We start from the raw sequence: 21509 nt of genomic DNA, 5'->3' as shown, positions 1-21509 counted from the left end.
TATAATGTAATTTTATGCTAACTTAATGACTGAAATAGCAATTGATGCTGCATACATATAGAAAAGGAAATATTCAGTAATATTTATTGTGTTAAAGATGGTTAATAAATAATAGATTGGAGGAAGCAAGCACACATAATATAAGGATTTATTCTGATCTATCCTTATATGAAAATTGTTATTAATAGTAAATGAAGAATAACAGGCATGACCATTCAATCAATATAAACATTAAGTAATCTTTTACAAACCAGCTTGATATGTTGCTTTTCTTAGTTCTAAAATATTGTATTATTTGTAAAATAATACAAATATTCTCACTTTTATATGAAAATAGACTACTCCTCTAAATTATATAATTATATGAATTATATAACTCCACCTGGAATCATTGGATTGGGGTAGTCTATAATTTCTGCTCATTTAGTAAATTTAGTAAATAATATATTATAGTAAATATGACTGAAAAGGTCTGACACATGTCAAGAATGTTATATTTTCTAAATAGACTAGCCCATCTCAAAGATAATTGTGTTGTTAGAAGACGAAATAAGAATTTCATAGACTATGCACAGAATCTTAAAAACTTCTAAAGTAGTGAATGGAGAATTTTTTGCAACAGACTGACTTGATCATCTCTAAAATGTGTTGTTTTATATTGTCCTCTGTAGCTTGTTTGTAGCATTATTTTTTGATTTCCTCTGGGGTTTCATATTTGTGTTATAATGTCATTGCCATGTTTTATTTTTTGCATGTCATTTCAGGTGTACATTAACGTAATAGATACAAATGATCACAGACCAGAATTTTCTCTGTTAGAATACCAAGTCGTTATAGCAGAAGACATTTTGCCAGAGACAGAAATTTTGCAAGTCAGTGCCTCAGACAGAGATGAGAAGAATAAGCTAACTTATACTATGCAAAGCAGCATGGATCCTACCAGCCTTAGGAAATTTCGCCTTGATCCTGTAACTGGCTCACTTTATACTGTTGAAAAGTTGGATCATGAAGTCATCCATCAACATGTTCTCACAATCATGGTAAAGAACCATTTTTGTGCTTGTTCTTCAGCTGAAGTACTAAACTTTGCCAGGAGTATGTGGATACAAATCTGAAAAACAAACAATTAATTAAATGTTTGGCTTTTCAGTAAAACAATAAAATGACTGAAACTGAAATGACTGCAGGTCAGCTACCCTCTTACATGTATGCACAGCACATATCTTAACCATTTATTTGTTTTTGCTTAGGGAAGGTTTGTGGGGTATGTACGCTGGGAAGCCACCGTTCCCTAATTTTTAGAATGCCTTCCTTTTCCAATACACTCATTAACTTTCTCCAAACCATACTTAGATTTAACTCTGAGATTGAGCTGTAAATTAAAAAGTTGTGTGTTGAAATGTTAATTCTTCTGTAATACTAGTTACATTGGCCTTTGGCAACTTGTTATCTCGAAATTCACAAGATACTTAAAATGAAATATCCAAATTATAAGCCTGTCAACTCACTACAGTAATTCTGGGCAGCTATGTAGATGATAATAGAACTGACCTACTTTATAAGACTTTTGTAAACTTTATTGAGATGACATATTTGAAAGATCAAAAACTTTCAATATATTATAAAATATTAATGACAGCTAATGTTACTGTCTTTTCCCACATTCAAGCTGTTGAATATTTTGTTCCTTCATTTCTATTTTGTTCTTGTTTGGAAGGAATTTCACTTTCAAAGAGAGGACCAATTAGAAAGAAATGCTTAACTATTATTACTCCTTTTCCCCATTTTAATTCTTATTTCTTCCTTGTCTAATCTAACTAAGATTTATATAAAAAGCCATTATAACACCAATCATAAGCTTGTGAATTGTGCAGCAATATTAGAAACACTCACCCACCTCACAAAAGAAATAGGCAAAGTAGTAATATTTATTCTCTTGCATTGTTTATTTGTATTGAGCAAATCCATTTCTGTAGGATGTAGCATGTATGATCAGTAGTTCTGAGAATTTGTTTAGAATAAAATTGCATGTAAAATGGAGTTTTTGCTGATTTGATAAAATAATATGCTAATTGTTAATACTGTATTAATTATTTTAGGTACGAGATCAAGATGTTCCTGTCAAGCGCAACTTTGCTAGAATCATCATTAATGTTAGTGACACGAATGATCATGCTCCATATTTCACCAGTGCTTCTTATGAAGGCCAAGTGTATGAGTCAGCAGCTGTGGGATCCATGGTGGTTCAAGTTACAGCATTAGATAAGGATAAAGGGGAAAATGCAGAAATCATATACTCTATAGAATCAGGTAAATTCTAATATTTTCAATATCATGTTTTAAAGATTAAAATGTAGTAGTATAAAAATATCTACAGTTTCCAATATGCAAATTGTGACCAGACCTATATTGTTCAAAATAGTGTAAGGCTTACTTTCAACAGTATTTGATCTGCACTGAATTTATTTCTTTGTTTGATTTATTTATGTAGCATGAAGCAAAATAGCATCCCTCCCCAAGAAGAAAAATCCTCAGATTATTAACCATTAAAATTACTTTTGTTTTGTCCCTGTTTTAAATTTAGCTGAGTAATGGTTCAGTTATTTTAGAAGAAGTTAAAAAAAATTAAAATCTGTATATTATCTGGAATATGCTACACTAAAAGCAGGAAGGAGATTAGAAATGTCTGTTTCTAGGATCCAAAAGATGATGAAATATAGCTGAAATGAAATAAGCTACTTTAAAAGGAAGTTCCATAAAGCAAGAGGCATCTCTGAAAACGACCTGTCTATCTAGGGTCATACAGTTTTCCATTTACAGAGTGATGATCTCTGATGCAGTAGATTTCCAACCAGACCTTCACAACACAGAAGATTATATGAAGGTTATATACTTTTATTTAAATACAACGGTTAGAACCCCACATTTGAGTTTAGGTTGTAATCTGTCAATTAAAATGTATGAAACATAGCATCCCATGTTGTGTGCATTTTGAAATAAAAACTGTATCTGGTCAAATGTCTGTTTCCAATTTGCTCCCTGACGCCCAATATTTCTCTTCTTTCCTTACAAATTCTTCTTCCTTATTTATCCAAAGAACATTGTGGGAGGAAATGTTAAAACTTTCTCAACATTGTTTTTTCTGGTATATTCAGCAACTCTACTGCTAAAGCATTAGGGCAAATATTTTAGGCATATGAAATGAACATTCCTTAAATGCTTGTAATGGCTTAAAGGATTAGAAATGGGATATTCTAAGAATGGCACTCTGTTTATGACTTTCAGTAATAAAAAAAGGTTAATATCAACAGCCTACCCACATAACATAATTTGAACAAATTAATAAAATCGGTCATTATGAAGTGGTGGATTTAAATTTTGCTTGCTATATTCTGTAATTAAAGCATTAGGAAAAATATTTGCTGTCTTAAGTTTTTGGAATTTCTCAGGCAGTGTGAAATGCCAGAGTATTTTCTGCCATTCAGAAAAGCCTATTTGTTCCTGCTTTTATTCAGCAGTCAGAATGGAACTGCATTTTCTCAAAGTAAAAAATTTAATACAGAGCCTCCAGTCTATACATTTTAATTGGGAATAATTTAGCTGAAAAAAAATGTTTTAATTAAGCCACTGAAGTGTTTTTAGATTTAAAAATAATGACATAAAAGGACTGCTAATGAACTACTAATTAAGCTTCAATTGAGACTTGATCAAAGAACGTTTGACTACAATTTGCAGGCTGGATATTTATGGAGAAATCAGTTTTGAAAATGTGACACAAAAATTAACCTTCCTCCTCCCAAAATATTCCAGATTACTATGGAGTTAGAGAAGCAGGGTCAGAGGACTCCATCCATCAGCAGCCCACTACATTCCTATTCTGCACATAGGGGCAGGCCTTCCCATTGCTTATAGCTCACTTGATTTCTTCTTCTGGCTGCATAAAATTTCAGGCACCTGCAGAATTCAGTTCCTTGCTGGCTACCAGCTGGTGGTACAGTGGTTAAAATGCAGCATTGCAGGCTAATTCTGCAGACTGCCAGAAGTTCAGCAGTTCAATTCTCACCAGCTCAAGGTTGACTCAGCCTTCCATCCTTCAGAGATCGGTAAAGTGAGAACCTAGATCTGTAGTGGCGAACCTATGGCACGCGTGCCACAGGTGGGACGCAGAGCCCTCTCTGTGGGCACGTGTGCTGTCGCACTAGTCCTAGGCCTTCAGCTGTGTTTTATAAAATCTTTTCGCTTTAGGCCTCCGCCGCCGTGTGCAAAAAAAAAAAAAGGTTCAATCAATCAATTTCAACTTCTCGAGGGAAAAAAAAGATCTCGCAAAGTTGGAATTGATTGAACTTTTTAGTCCCACCCAGTCTGCCATTACCACTGCAGCCACGCTCACACAATGGGCCACGCCCACACAATGAGCCATGCTCACCCAGCACCCGACAATACATAAGTGGGTTTTGGGCTGCAGTTTGGGTACTCACTCGGTCTCTAAAAGGTTCACCATCACTGACCTAGATTGTTGGGGGCAATATGCCAACTCTGTAAACTGCTTGAAAAGAGCGGTGAAGCAGTATATAAGTCTAACTGCTATTGGTATTAAATGCAAGATTTGTTTAAGCTTTTTGTTTTACTTCAGCATAAAATGCCATGGCATTTAAAGGACATTTGTGCTTTATATTATTTGAATCTAGTAAGTTCGTGTTCAGTTAAGTACAGTTGGCAGTCTATAGATTTATGTAAATAAATTATTCATTTTTTTCAGATCTTTAATTTTTTGTCCTTTTGTTTTTCTTTCTCCCAAACAGGAAATATTAGGAATGCTTTCAATATTGATCCAGTCTTGGGTAGTATTATTACTGCAAAAGAATTGGATCTCAGGATCCAGGATGAGTACACTTTGATGGTGAAAGCAACAGATAAAGGGATCCCCCCAATGAATGAAGTCACAGCTGTGCACATTTCAGTCACAATCTCTGACAATGCATTGCCCAAGTTTTCCTCCCAAGAATATTCTGCAGAAATCAGTGAAAACAGTAGCATTGGCAGCTTCATCATCATGGTTATTGCATATAGCCAGTCATCTGTAATCTATGAAATAAAAGAGGGTAACATAGATGATGCCTTCACTATTAACTCACATTCTGGTGTTATCGCCTCTCAGAAGATTCTTGATTTTGAAACCTTGCCTTTTTATAGTCTTATTGTTCAGGGAACCAATATGGCTGGCCAGTCCACTAACACCTCTGTACTGGTGCATCTTCGAGATGAGAATGATAATGCACCAACTTTTTTGCAATCAGAATACACAGGACTCATCAGTGAATCTGCTTCGATTAACAGTGTGGTTCTAACAGAGAGGAATATGCCATTAGTGATTCGAGCTACAGATGCTGACAAAGAATCAAATGCGTTACTTGTCTATCAGATTGTTGAGCCATCTGCCCACAAATATTTTGCCATTGATTCTAGTACAGGAGCCATTCGTACAGTAATGACCTTGGATTATGAAGAAACCAATATTTTTCACTTCTCTGTACAGGTATATGATATGGGAATACCACGCTTATCTGCAGAACATGCAGCTAATGTTACCATTTCCGTAATTGACATCAATGATTGTCCTCCAGTGTTCTCTAAAGATCTGTATGAAGCAACTCTTCTAGTGCCAACATATAAAGGAGTAAAAGTTGTTACAGTAAACGCAAATGATCCAGATTCAGAAGCCTTCTCACAACTCATGTATTCTATCACTGAAGGCAATATTGGAGAAAAATTTTCAATCAATTCCAAGTCTGGGTGGATAACTGTACAAAATACAACTCAGCTAAGAAGCCGGTATGAATTGACAATCAGAGCATCGGATGGCAGATTTTCAACCACTACATCTGTCAAAATTAATGTAAAAGAGAGCAAGGCAAATCAGCTGAAATTTACACGAAGTTCCTATAATGCTGTGGTCCAGGAAAATTCCACAGAAGTGAGAACAGTAGCAGTCATTACTGCTATAGGAAATCAAATAAATGAACCTTTGTTCTATCAGATTCTAAATCCAAATAATCAATTTAAAATCAGTTATACTTCTGGAATTCTTTCAACCACTGGAATACCATTTGACCGCGAGCAACAGGAATCATTTGATATTGTGGTACAAGTGACTGCAGAACATAATCCATCCATAATTGTACACCTTGTGGTAAAGGTCACTATAGAAGACATAAATGATAATGTCCCTGTCTTCGTCAATCTTCCATATTATGCCACTGTTAAAATAGATACTGAAGTTGGTGAAGTGATTCACTATGTCACTGCTGTAGACCATGATATTGGTAGAAATGGTGAAATACAGTATTACTTCAAGGAATACAGTGACCAATTCCAAATAGGGGAAACTGGTGAAATCACACTCAAGAAACAGTTTGATCCAGAAACACTAAACAAAGAGTATCGTCTTACTGTGGTAGCCCAGGATAAAGGAGAACCAAGTTTATTTGCTGAAGTAACAGTTCCAATCACTGTGGTAAATAAAGCCATGCCCATATTTGAAAAAACTTTCTACAGTGCAGAGATACCCGAAAATATCCCAGTCCATAGTCCAGTGGTTCACGTGCAAGCATATAGTCCAGAAGGACTGAAAGTCTTTTACAGCATTACAGATGGTGATCCTTTTGATCAATTTAATATCAACTTCAATACTGGAGTTCTCAATGTTATTGCCCCCTTAGATTTTGAGGCCCATCCTGCTTACAAATTGAGCATCCGGGCTACTGATTCATTGACGGGGGCCCATGCTGAAGTATTTGTGGATATAATAATTGAAGACATCAATGATAATCCTCCTGTCTTCATAGAGCAAAGATACACTGCCACCATTTCTGAGGCATCTGTAATTGGAACATCTGTTGTACATGTCAGGGCCACTGATGCTGATTCTGGAGCAAACAGAAAGGTTTCTTACCACTTGGTAGGCAACATTAGCAAGAACAATGATTATTTTGTTATAGATAGTACAGGGCTCATTCTGATAGCAAAGAACTTGGATTTTGAACAAGCTCGACAACACACATTGTTGATAAAAGCAATAGACAGTGGAATGCCTCCACTGAGCAGTGACGTCGTTGTAACTGTTGATATAACAGACCTGAATGATAACCCACCAGTATTTAACCAGCTGCTTTATGAAGCTAATATCAGTGAATTGGCTTCCCATGGGCACTTTGTAACATGTGTAAAAGCCTCCGATCCAGACAGTTCAGATTCAGAAAAGCTTAAATATTCCATACTAACAGGCAATGATAACATGCATTTTGTTATTGATAGCAATACTGGGATTATCACTCTTTCAAACATATATAAACAGACTATGAAATCAGTTTATCATCTCAATATATCTGTCTCTGATGGAGTCTTCAGAAGTTCAGCTCAGGTTCACATAAATGTAATTGGAGCCAATTTGCATAGTCCTATGTTCAGTCAGAATGAATATGAGGTGGAACTAGCTGAAAATGCTCCATTGCATACCCTGGTGACTGAAGTCAAAGCTACAGACAAAGATACTGGCAGTTATGGGTCTGTAACATACCATATTATGAATGAATTTGCAAAAGACAGATTTTATACTAATGAGAGGGGGCAAATATTTACTTTGGAAATACTTGATCGTGAAACTCAAGCTGAAAAGGTCATCTTTATTAGGTTCATGGCTAAGGATGCTGGGGGAAAAGTGGCATTCTGCAGCATCAATGTCATACTTACCGATGTTAATGATAATGTTCCTCTGTTCCGAGCAACTGAGTATGAAGTTAATATTGGATCCGATGTTCCAAGAGGTACATCTGTTATCAAAGTCTTGGCTTCCGATGCTGATGAAGGTTCCAATGCAGATATCACTTACACAATTGAAGCAAATTCTGAACATGTTCAGGAGAATTTAGAAATTAATCATTTGACTGGAGTAATAACCACAAAAGAAAGCTTAATTGGGTTAGAAAATCAGTTTCTTACATTTTTTGTTAGAGCAATGGATGGTGGATCTCCACAAAAGGATTCTAGTGTCCCTCTATATGTTAGAATACTCTCTCCTGAAATACGTTTGCCAAAATTTTCAGAACCATTTTATTCTTACATTCTTTCTGAAGATACTCCTATTGGGACTGAAATTGATATTATACGAGCAGAACACACCCATACCTTGTTATATAGTCTTGTTAAAGGATATACACCTGAAAGAAATAAAGATGATTGTTTTGTGATAGACAAGCATAATGGAAGGCTAAAAGTTGAAAAAACTCTGGATCATGAGGTAACTAAATGGTACCAGTTCTCAGTGCTTGCATATTTTATGAATGAAAATTATAAAGTTGTCTCTTCTGTAGACATAAGTATTCAAATCAAAGATACAAATGATAATGCACCAATCTTTGAAGCCAATCCTTATGAAGTATATTTAGTAGAAAATATGCCAGCTGGATCAAAAGTCATACGGGTAAAAGCAATGGACCAGGATTCTGGGAACAACGGACAAATTACTTACAAGCTGGAGCCAACCCAGGATACTGAAATCCTGGAGTCTTTTGGCATAAATCTGGAAACTGGCTGGATTACCACTCTAAGAGAGCTTGACCAAGAAAAGCAAGACAAATACCAAATTATTGCGATGGCATCTGACCGTGCTGAAAAAATGCAGTTGTCCTCCACCACCGTTGTGAAAGTTTATGTAGCTGATGTGAATGACAGCCCTCCTCACTTTACTGCAGAGATTTATAAAGGAACAGTCAGTGAAGATGATCCAGTTGGAGGAGTAGTTGCTATAATAAGCACTACGGATGCTGATTCAGAATATTCTAATAGACAAGTCAACTATTTTATTACTGGTAAATATTTAGAAATATATTTAGATAGCTTTAGCTGTATATGTTTTGTATAACAATAGTTTTCATCTTAAATAGACATCCTTCTTTTATTTATGAGATTCACTGTCATGGAAGGAGGAAAATTTATTGTTCCATAACCTGTTTTATGGCAATGGTCTTGAAATATAAGGTCAAAACCTTGTGCTATTGTGATATAAGAAATGTGGAACATTAAATTAATGTGGCATTCCTATATTGTTATTCCTATCCCTGTTGTGAAGTCATTGCACTTAATGTTTCTTAATATTAGTAGTTTCTGGCCAGTAGAAAAATGTACAGTATGTTAAAATTATAAGTGAAAAGGAAATTACGATTTTAATATGAGTATGCTGTGGAAAAGAAAAATAATGTAATGCATTATTGATGCATTATGTGAAACCATCATGTTTTTTTAAAGTCTGATAACTTCAGGAGTTCTGAATTTTTCCATTAATCCGAATCTCTCTGTTTGATAATAAACTAGCAATTGTTTATTCAACAAAAATATTACATATCATTTTTATTATGGAACAATCACTTGCATTGATTGTAAGAGTTCCATTACTAAAGAAATACCTTTAGTAATCAGTATAGCTATCAAATAACTATCTACAGTCGGAATGTGTCTAGCTTGCATTTAGCAATGCTGGTATTTTTCCCATCTAAAATTATTGCCAGTTGGATACACTATAAAGAAGGGATCAAAGCAGGCAATAGTTGAACCTTTAAAGTCTTTAACAATGTTTGAGTAGTAACAGCTTACAAGTCTGCATATTTGTTTGCCCTGCTTATTTAACAGTATGTAAATAACCCTTGATTTTACTGGATTTTTTTTTAAAAAAAAATCCTAAAGTTCTGTTAGGCAATTAATGCAACATAAAACAGTATTTAAAAAAAAAAAGATAGAAAAGACTGGAATGCCTGGAAAAATAGAAAAGGTATTTGTTATATCAAATAATGCATAACAATTATTTGAGGAAAACTTTCATACTCCTAATAGTCTAAAGCAGTGTTTTTCAAACTTGGCTGGGAATTCTAGGAGTTGAAGTCCACATCTATTAAACTTGCCAAGTTTGAAAAACACTGGTCTAAAGCATTGGATACAGGTTCTCACAAAGGTACAAGTGTCTACATACAAAACATGCTGAACCAGAATATAATTTTTGTTGAAGCAGCATTGCATGTTTTCTCAAATACAGGTAGTCCTCAACTTACAACCACAATTTAGCCCTAAATTTCTGTTGTTAAGTGAGGCAGTTAAGTGAATTTTGCCCACTTTATGATTTTTCTTGCCACAGTTGTTAAGTGAATCACTGCAGTTGTTGAGTTAGTAACACGATTGTTAAGTGAATCTGGCTTCCCCGTTGACTTTACGTATCAGAAGATCAGCAAAGGTGATCAGATGACTCCAGAACACTGCAACCGTCATAAACCGTCAGTTGTCAAGCATCTAAATTTTGATCATATGACCATGGTGATCCTACAATGGTTGTAACTGTGAAAAACTGTCATAAGTCATTTTTTTTCAGTGCTATTGTAACTTTGAATGATCAATAAATGAACTGTTGTAAGTTGAGGACTACTTGTATGCTGTTAGAGCTTTTATTTAAAATTGTAGAGGTATACACTAAATGTAATAAGATTTATAATATCTTTTATTTTCTTTTAATAAATATGGGCTTGTTTTACTGTAATAACTTTAAACGATTGACTTCCATGTGTTGTGTATATATTTGCATAGTGCCAGTTCATCTGCATAAAATATTGCATTTTTTATTAGCATTAGATCCTCCCATGCTATGTAGCATATCAGGGAGCAAGGGATGTCGAGCATTTTTGATCTTGGGCGATTAATTCATTGTCTTCCCATGTGATGTTTAGAGTCTTTAAATCTTGGATATATTCTTTTTTTTATGACATAATCATATATTATCTTGCTAATTATTTAGGAGGTGATCCATTGGACCAGTTTGCTGTAGAAAATATACAGAATGAATGGAAAGTTTATGTCAAGAAGCCATTGGACAGAGAAGTAAAAGATAATTACCTTCTAAATATCACAGCTACTGATGGGATGTTTGCTGCTAAAGCAGTGGTAGAAGTAAAAGTCCTTGATTCAAACGACAACAGCCCAGTTTGTGAAAAGGTATTGGTCTGGATTTTTGATACATGCTGCTATCTAGATAAGAAGAATACTGTGCTCAAACTCAATTATTACTTTGGAGGGAGAAAATTCTCAAGTCCCACAAACATTTTTAATCAATATATCTGCTAACCCTAATTTATATTAATAAGATCTAATCTGATGATATTTTTAAAACTATTAAAAGACCTGTTTATTATCCCAGACTTTAGGACAGAGTGATGGCTGAGCCCCTATTGGGTTAAAGTGGGGTGGGAGCTTAGTTTATCTATTTGGCATCAAGCCACTTACAGATTCTTTTTAAGCTTTTAATTGTAAACTATTCAGAATATTGAGACACATGCATAGTACACAAAAAGGAGTAATGATGTATATATTTTTTAAAAAAACAGGTAATATATAAAAACTACAAAGCTTGCTATTGTTTTCAAGAGCACTCTTCCCCAAGCTGATGCCGAAAAAGTGTTGAAACTTTCTATAATTCCTGTTCATATTATTTAAATATTATAGGACTTGTAGGAAGGGGCCAAGTGGAGGAAAGCTGAAGAGTTTTAATATTTATCTTAAAAATGCTTTTAGGCCTTGTATACAGACACTGTTCCAGAAGATTCCCCACCAGGCAAATTCATCATGCAAGTCATGGCCACAGATGCAGATATTCGTTCCAATGCAGAAATAACTTATACATTATATGGTGCTGGCGCAGAAGAATTCAGACTCAGTCCAGACACAGGTAGTATTTAGAGGTTATAAACTTTCAGTGAAACCTTAACCCTTCTTTATTGTTGATAGGTGTTTGCATAGTTGGTTTTATGACAGTTTAGGCAAGAGAAGGCTACCATGAACAAGCTCCTTATTAGTTTGGCAGAACAACAGTTATTGAGCATGATTCTTCTACCAATTTCTAACCATCAAAGACTGTCTAAAGTTGACAATGGAGAGTGGAACAGTGAATTTTGGAATCACTAACCCTTACCTGTTCTTCCAAATAGCCTTAGTTTGAGTCTGTCAATTACATTGATAAGACTACTAAAGCTAAAATCATGAATATAGAATCTGCCTAGCATAAAAGCCAAACAAAGCTAACATGTATTTGCTGCCCTTACCAACAATTCAGTGCTTTAAAGTTTTGCTGACAAGTGCTATGTTCACATTCACATGCCCCACCTTTTAGAGATTTGAAATACTTGTAAGCTCAGTACTAGTGTAATTCATCAGTTTAAGATAGTATTTTGATTAGTTTAATATGAACAGCTTATATCTTTTTATATTTGTGAATTATTTTAGCTCTTAATGTTTTAAGATACTTTTATTCCAGAATTACTGTTGGATGGATTTGATTTGCAAGCTGTAATGTATTCATTATTTATTATGCTGTTCCAGACATAAATTAGAAGGAAAAAATAACTATTTTAGCATAAAGGAACAAGTATTGCCATGTTGGAAAATCAAACTAGTTCTATAAAAGGAAATCCTTTGCCAATTTTTTAGTCTGTTTTTTTTTTATCAGGCACGTGGATGGAGGTGACACTGCACACTTTATACACCTGCATTTTCAAAAAGCCTTAAGCAATTCTTAGCTGGATAAAAATTGAAAGCAAAGAGCAGATAAATGGATTGGTTTCTCAATGTAAAAAGTAGAGTTCTGCAAAGATTGTGTTTGTCTTTCTGTTTCTTAACTTAATTATAAATGTTTTGATAATTAAGCAGTGAGAACCAGTTTATGAATGGCACTAAAGTATTTGATATGGTAATAACTACATGTCATTTTGAAAAGCTTCAGAGGATCTCTTTAATCTGGTCAACCAAATTGTAAATGCAGTTCGAAGTATGTATTTAGTTCTTAACATCATTTGCTTCCATTTTATTTTTGTTGCTTCTTTTGTAGGTGAACTGAAAACATTAGCAACGCTTGATCGTGAGCAAAAATCTGTATATTTCCTTATGGTAAAGGCTTCAGATGCAGGAGGAAGATTTTGCCAGTCTGATATTATTCTGAATATAGAAGATATAAATGATAACCCTCCAGAGTTTACAGCAGAAACATACTCCATCACAGTGTTTGAAAACACTGAATTGAACACTTTGCTGACAAGAGTTCATGCTACTGATTCAGATGCAGGTATGAGTTATAGAATAATTATTTCTAAAAGAAAGCTCTACTATTTATGCAATAGTTTGTTAATTATATTTCATAAGTCTTCTTTTGTATGATACAGTCTGTAACTTATAGATGTGGCTGAGCATAATCTTATCACAACTCACAGTTCCAGTGCATGGATTGCTACTAGCTACTGCTTCCAGCTGGCAGCCAGTGCCTATGTGAATGTTATCCATGGGCTATGGAAAAGCATCTGGGCTATGGAACAGCTGAGTGCTTAGAAGACAAAAGATATAATTGTTACAAAAATATAAATGTAGGTTTTGTGGTTATGGATCAATGGCATATCAATTAACTAGAGCCATGGGTGATCAATCCATTTAGACTAAATTCTGTGGATGTATTGAACTTATGCATGCATTTAGAAACAAAAATAGGATAAGTTTTGTACCGTGTGCCATTTGACACTAGCAGAAAGCTTTATAGTAAAATAAAAGTGACAGTTGTCATTATTTTCTGCATTAATCAAAGGAATTAATTTGAAATACTATTTAGAGCTTAATTTGCTGTTTTTTTTATATTATTGTAGGTTTAAATCAGAAGATTCATTATTCCCTGCTAGCACATGTAGATGGGCAGTTTTCTATTGATGAATTATCTGGGATTGTTAAGTTAGAAAAGCCCTTAGACCGGGAGTTACAAGCAATATATCATTTAATATTGAAAGCTGAAGATGAAGGTTCACCAAGGAAGCTGTCTTCTACTGCTACTCTGGTGGTTTCTGTTTTGGATATAAATGACAATCCCCCTGTCTTTGAGTATAAAGAATACAGTGCAACCATCTCAGAAAACGCAATAGTTGGGATGGAAATTCTTCAGGTCTATGCTGCTAGTCGGGATATTGAAGCCAATGCTGAAATCACGTACTCCATAGTGAGTGGAAACGAACATGGAAAATTCAGTATCGATTCAAAAACAGGTAATTGTTCATATAATTACTAATAAGAAAAAATTGCTAGCATCAATAACATTGCATAGAGGGCTGGATATATGTGTGCATTTTAAACCTTTGTATAAAAAAACATGAACAAGATAGAAAAATTAAGGGTAAAAATTTTGAGCAAATTATCATGCTTAAATTGTTTGCTAAATGAAGTGGAAAATCACATGACTGCAACTATGCTGGAAAGAGACAAGACTAGACAATTCCACACCTTCAGCTTTTGTTTGCGTCCTAACCCCTTTTCCCCACCTTTGGAAAACCTGAATGCCTGCTTAGTGTCTTGTACACACGTGATTGTTCTGGCAGCCCAGGGCTGGGAGCCATGGGTGCACTATGCAAACTGTTTACTCTTTTGCAACCCCTTCTTTTCCTATATCTCCACTCTGCAAGGAGGAACCCCTGGCCCTTTTCTCCACCATCTGAAAGAGCACTTTGAAAGCAGTGCACTTATGCCAGCAATCCAGGGCTGGGAACTAGAGGCACACTACACAAACAGCTTACAGTACTGTCTTGAAATTGCTTCCTCTCCAGTATCTCTACTTTGTAAGGAGTGGGGATAGAAAAAGAAAAGCAACCTCCTTTTCCTGACACTTTCCTGCTACCAAAAAAGTAGGAGAAGATCAGGCACAGGACAACGCATACTGACTCTAATGGTGATCATATGCCTGAGAGATGCTGCAAAGATTGTAAATAGTCATAAATTAGCCATAAAACTGTTCATTAATATAACCCATACAAACAAAAGCTCACTTGGTGTTCTCCATAATTTTTTTAAGGGAAGGGTTGTGAGAAAAAAACTTTTAAGAAATGCTACTCTGATTTTTCTAGAATATGAATAAGTAGAATAAAGTACATCATGTAGGGCAGGGGTCCCCAACCACCAGGCTGCAGCCCATTACCAGGCTGTGACCTATTTAGAATTGGGCCGCTCAAGTGGCTGGCGGGACCTCTTGCAGTACTCACACGCCTGCACCCCACTCTTGTGGCCCAGTTCCCCTCCTCCCAGCTTGGCCACCAAGCCACAAGGTTTGGGGACTGCTAATGTAAGAAACAAAAAATAGAAAAAATATATTATAAACTAAACAAGTAAATATGACAAATTGTCTGAAAATACTTTTTTATCTATGTATGTAAATAAAAATTCAAATATAGGAACACACACAAATGCACACACTTAAAAAACCAATCACACATTACTATATCATTCCAATTTTATATGATTATTCTGTGGGCTACATCCAATGCTTGAATAATCTGCTGTAGTACTTGATATGTTGATAAATTCTATTTGTACCAACCAAATGCGTAGGAAACAGAAAAATTATCATTACAAACTCATATTAATAGGCTGGTGAATTCCTTACCCAAAATATATTGAAGAAGCCACAACTCCCAAGTTATATTTCCAGCAACAAGAGAATTATAACCAACTTCTTTGAGGTGTGAAATAAGATTTTATGTTAGGTTAATTTCATTTTAAATTAACAAAAGAAGATTACCTCAAAGCTTTCAAGCAACTGTTTAAAAAGAGGAGCATGTACATAATCAACACCAGTTTATATCCAGCTTAGTAATGCCAGCATGGCAACACATAGACAACATAGTTACACAAATGTTGCCATTATATACTTAAATCCTGATACCTTCAAGTACACAAATTGGAAACATGTTGTGACATGTCACAGTTCCTCCGTTGTACTTATTGTGTGGACACTTATGCACACTTTTAGAGATTAGCAATATATTTGATTACAAGGAGCAAAAGATTCAAATCCTGTTACAAAACCAGTCTTTAAGAATTCACAGAGGTAACAGAATTGAAGAATTGCAGATCAACAACTTCCAAAGGAAGTTCATTACCCACCCTTGTTTTGACTGTTTTTAACATTTATTTATTACTGATTGATGGCTTTTTAGCAGAAATGTGTCATAGAAATAATACTGTTGGAAATATTATAAACATGATCAGCCATAAAAGCATGGATTATTTTCATGAGTGGTTATTTTCATCTCTTTCCCATGTTACAAAAGCAGAGACGTTTGTTACTAAATCTGAAATAATTTACGAAGCAATTTGAAATTTATAAATTGTCATTTTACTTGCTTTAACTATTAGTGTCACTTTCTTTTTTCTAGGTGGAATTTTTATTATTGGAAGCCTTGATTATGAAATTTCCCCTGAGCATTTTCTGATGGTGGAAGCCACAGATGGAGGAACACCTTCGCTAAGTGATGTTGTAACAGTGAATATAAACATAACTGATATCAATGATAATACTCCAGCATTCAGTCAAGACACTTATACAGCAGTAATCAGTGAAGATGCTGAGGTTGAACAATCAGTCATCACAGTATGTACTTCCATCCCCAGTTTTTCTGAGATACTCCTTGCATCTTAGAAGAACAAAAATTATGCTTAAACAGCATTGCATGAGAGATTAATACTGTTCTATATTTGCTGATTTTTCTGAAATATTATTTTAAATCAAGGATACAGAATACCATAATGCCCTAAATATTAATTCTGCAATATGTTTGAATTTATAATTAAAGACAGATTGGTTTAGTTAAGAGTAATGACTCTGGAAAATGTTTATCCGAAAAGTTAAACAATCTGAAAAAAAATCACTGTCTACTTGGTTTGGTTTTAATTGAGAAATACGTGTCTTTTAGATTCTTGCAGCTGATGCTGATGGGCCTTTGAACAATTGCATTCGATACTCTATTATAGATGGCAACCAAGGAAATCCTTTCACAATTGATACTACCTTGGGGGAAATTAAAGTGGCTAAACCTCTTGACAGAGAGAAAGTATGATCATACATTTTAAGATTATGTTGTAATTATTTTAACAGTATTTCTAGAAATTATTTATTAGTTAAGTATTTTGCAAGTAATTTCAACCCTTCATTTTGTCTTAATATTTCTTAGTCTTCAAATTCAAAATCCTCAATCCGTTTTTCTTTTTTCAGCAAAATGTCCATATAAGGCTTCCAATCTGTCATAAAAAAAATTAGAAAAACTAAATAAATTTCATAGTTCCTATAATTTGTTTCATTAAATAAAATGATTTTCTCTGAACCTAAGAAAGATTTTATGGATTTTCTGCTGGCACCAGTACTGAAAAGATTGTTTTCTTTCGTTTTGTTTTGTTTTGTTCTGTAGATAAGAGATGGCATATAAGATGAAGAGATAAATGCTCCTAACCCAGTGGTTCTCAACCTTTCTAATGCCGCGACCCCATAATACAGTTCCCCATGTTGTGGTGACCCCCAACCACTTATACATCACCGGGTGCCAGGGGCGTGGCCAAAGAAAAGGGGAGAAAAATGGCGGACAGCCTTGTTTGGCAACCCCTGTGAAATGGTCGTTCGACCCCAAATGGGGTCCCGACCCACAGGTTGAGAACCACTGTCCTAACCTTAGAAGGGGTTAAGAATGTGTTGTGATAAAAGTTTGAAGTCACTTCTTTATATTATATATTTATTTTTCTTTATTATATGATTTTTCTTCTTTTTTCATTTTTCCTTGTGCTTTTTATTCCTTTATATTCCCTTTAAGTCTGTTTGTATTAGATTTTATTATTATAATCAAAATAATAAAATAGGTAGGTAGTTAGGTGGAGAGAGAGAAAGAAAGAGAGGGAGAGAGAAATAGAAAAGACTTTTTCTGACATGCCAGATAGAGGGACCTATTAAATAGAGAATATTTTCTAAAGGCTTTTCCTGTTAATTGTAATGACTAGGCTACTTTATAACAGTAAAGATGGTCTTTCAGATAGTTAATCCGAAAGCAATTTAGAGATTTAATTGTTAATCCATGAAGTTGAAATTGTGCCTGGTAAACTGATTGCCATTCGTATGCTTTAATGCAAGCAGCTGTAGCTTGTACAAATTAGCATCATCACTGCTAGATTTTGTGTTAATTGCACTGCAATAATCAAAATAGATTAATGGTGGGAAGTTTGTAGCATATTATTAAAACTGATTTATAGTACAGACCAGTATATATGAATTGACCCTATTGGCAAAAATTGTTTCTTGGAAAGAGAGCAAGATTACATTTTAGTTATGTTGTTTGTTGTACATAGTTGATACTGTAATAGACAGGTGGCTTATATCCAAATCATTGTGTAAATCACAATGTATTCTTTATCTCCAGATGCTGTGTTGTTCACTTATAAGTTATCTGTACAAAATTTCTTAATGCAAAAGGTGGAGAATACGTAGATTCAAATATTTTATAGTTCAAAAGAATATAGCTTGATTGTGTTAATATTTTTCTATGTGTTTCACTCTGAAGATTTCAGGTTACACTTTGACAGTTCAAGCATCAGACAATGGATACCCACCAAGAAGTAACACAACTACAGTCAATATTGATGTATCTGATATAAATGATAATCCACCCTTATTTTCAAAGGAGAATTATAGCATTATTATTCAGGTAATTCATAGATATTATATTCTAGCATTTGATGTATTCTGTTTGTTTTCTATACTTTTGGAAAGCTTCTACTTATAATGTAATATAATTCATCCATTAGAAGATTATAAAACATTTATATAAATTCTCAGTGAGACTAGATCAATTCCAGAGTCTGAGTTTCGATAATGATATCTTTTGAATGTGTATGGATTTTGGGAGTTGATTAAATAAAGGGTCTGTGTTAATGCCAACAAATTAAGAATTTCCTTCCCTGATTCCTTAAGCTAAGTCCTTATCCTGATTTTTTTAAGGAGATCCATATTGGCACGTTGCTGTTTTCATTTCCTTCAAAAATTCTATAGGACTAAAGGGGAGAATCCTTTGATTTTTATTGATATTTCTAATTATGTTACTAAGTTGAGGTTGATAATTTATTTAAGTTTATCTTGCAAATGGAAACTGTTCTTTCTTATTCGTTGGAGAGGATAGAATCTCACAAATTTAGTTTTGCCAACATGAGAAATGCAGGTCTTTTTTTGCTCTCTACAGAAAGAAACAAAGTAAGCATAATTGAAAGGGGAAAAGGAACTATAATAGGTCAATGAACTTATTTTTTTGATTCAGTAAGTCACTGGAAATCAGTAATTAACAAATAAAATGATGGTAAATGTTAATTGATTTACTTGTTCATACTCAAAAGTTGTTTGTTAATAAACCTTTGTTGATATTCTTAGGTAGAGAGCAACTATACAAGAAATAAATTGTACAAAATCATCTGAAAGTTGGTTTTAATGTTTGAATTTGCAATACTCAAAAAGTGAGCAAAGGATAATAGTAATGTTTACTGATAGTAATTGACAAATTTCTTTTAAAAATAAATCCAAATCTTTCAACAAAACAAAAAAAGGGGATACAACTAATAGTTTTGTTCTGTTGAATAAGAAAACAAGGTTTTAACAGGCTTAAATTAGCAATATCAAACTTATCCTCTTACAAATATACAATAAAGCTGAATAGGGGGCAGTTTAATTAAGATATGAAAAATATTCTCATTCCCCTTTACTTATAACTAAAAGTCTTCATTCTCAGGTGCTTGCTTTGCAGTAATAGTGCATTTATTTGTATGATCTCAAAAATAGTATTAGTACTCATTATTAATTAAATAGGTCCTATCTGAATCTTTAATTTTACTGTTACAGAATTTACTAGCTAAGATTAACTTTTGGCATGTTGATTGTCAGACAAGAATTGATGGTTGGAGGCCTAGTTGGGTTGCATCATAGAATACATGAACCAAACAAAGGATAGGAAACAGTAAGCTTAGCTCTCTTTTAACTACATGGGAAGTAAAGTGACAGAGAGATTAAAGGATTTATTTCACTGAGGGTTGTGACACAGACAGGAAATAATCCTAGATGTTTTGTTGCTGAGACTTTTGTATGTTAGGATTGCCCTAACAGCTAAACACATTTCATCTAATCTAGCATCCTACTTCGGCAGTGGTCATTTCAGAAAAATAAGAACAAAGAATTAGAAGTCTTTTAGAAGCAATAAACAGTATTTTTTTGTTCTTCCAAGTTGAAGGTTATGTTGCATTGGGTAATAGTCAGTAAATATGTCAATTAGGTGGGATTATATTAAGGGAAAGAAGGAGCTAGGAAACTTGAATTCCATTTGAAAAAGGCCCAATAGATTGTTAAGTTGCAGAAACTTACATTTTAGCTAATAATTTCTTAAGACAAAACTATTCACCATCATAGTCATATGTTATATATAAAGCAGTTTTATCTGTTTGAAAGGATTTTAACATGTTTTTAGTATACTCCAGAAATATTATAGTATTATTAGATTTAGTCCATTAATTGAAGAGATTGAATTGAAAATTATGGGAGTACCTCGCCTAACCATTTTCAGTAATAGGGAGGGGGGATTCATTATGGTTACTGGTTCTTACACATTTTTATATTTTATATTCTTATATTTTAATACTTTCAATGATCTAGAAAAGATACAGTAATATGTGTAAAAGTAGCATGTTTGCAGCAACCTCCTTTGAAATGGAACAACTGGTTGAGCTGGATCATTGTGCTTAGTGCTTTACATGTGGTGAAAAAATGAAGTCGGGCTGATCATGTTTTCTTCCATTGTACAAAGCCAAAAAAGAAGACAAAGCACTCCTAAGGAATGTGCAAAAAAATAATTTAAATTTGAAACATTTTGAAATCCACATGACCCATGTTGAGTTTTAAAGAGGTATCCTAAATTTAAAGTATCTGTCTCACCTTATAATTTTTAACAGTTTGAGAAAGGTTGAAATATCCCATTCAATCTGAAACAATTGTTTTGAACTCAAAACTTTTTGTTCCATTGTCATGTCACATCTTTGTAGTTAAAAGTAGCTTTGTAACTATATTAACGCATCCATATAAAACATCCTGTGAGGACCTGTGTAAGAAGATTTCTTCCCACTTTTATAGGAAAATAAGCCAATTGGATATAACATTCAGCAGCTGGTGGTCACAGACAAAGACTCCTCCCATAATGGTCCACCATTTCTTTTCACAATTCTGAGTGGAAATGAACTTAATGCTTTTAAGATCAACCAACATGCTGTACTTACAACTGGTATTCAACTACAGCGCAAAGTGAAGGATCATTACGTGCTCCATATTAAGGTATGAAATGCTGTAATACGTTTTTGAAATATGTTGAAATAGCTGGGCTGTGAAAGGATTAGTATGTGCTGCTGTATGGTCAATCGTTAATTCAGTTTAGACTGAGACTGCTGCATCTTTACTGCTGTTTTACTAGAGTGGGATGAAGTGGCCATCCCATTCTAATAATGGATTAAGATGCTGTGCTTGTCAATCAGAAGGTTAACAGTTTGAGACCCAAGCACCAGTGTCTGGTGAGCTCCCTAGCAGTTCAAAAGCATGCAAATGCAGGTAA

General features: G+C 34.2%; 1 protein-coding gene across 6 annotated transcripts in view; it reads left to right on the top strand.

Moving 5' to 3' along the window:
• FAT1 (FAT atypical cadherin 1) overlaps positions 1-21509 on the top strand; it is a 134673-nt gene that overhangs the window by 90200 nt on the left and 22964 nt on the right. For all 6 annotated transcript variants that reach the window (XM_039322838.1, XM_039322836.1, XM_039322835.1 and 3 more), the window contains exons 8-18: positions 765-1040; positions 2100-2310; positions 4803-8867; positions 10835-11031; positions 11608-11761; positions 12917-13150; positions 13719-14108; positions 16269-16483; positions 16806-16943; positions 18435-18578; positions 21038-21235. In XM_039322838.1, the coding sequence (XP_039178772.1) occupies positions 765-1040; positions 2100-2310; positions 4803-8867; positions 10835-11031; positions 11608-11761; positions 12917-13150; positions 13719-14108; positions 16269-16483; positions 16806-16943; positions 18435-18578; positions 21038-21235 (6222 nt within the window). The remainder of the gene's footprint in view (positions 1-764; positions 1041-2099; positions 2311-4802; positions 8868-10834; positions 11032-11607; positions 11762-12916; positions 13151-13718; positions 14109-16268; positions 16484-16805; positions 16944-18434; positions 18579-21037; positions 21236-21509) is intronic.

Source organism: Crotalus tigris, unplaced genomic scaffold (genome assembly GCF_016545835.1).
Source record: "Crotalus tigris isolate CLP2741 ecotype Arizona unplaced genomic scaffold, ASM1654583v1 scf7180000024141.418231, whole genome shotgun sequence".
Taxonomy (NCBI): Eukaryota; Metazoa; Chordata; class Lepidosauria; order Squamata; family Viperidae; genus Crotalus; species Crotalus tigris.
Note: the sequence above shows the minus strand (reverse complement) of the source record. Positions and strands in the feature narration are given on the sequence as shown.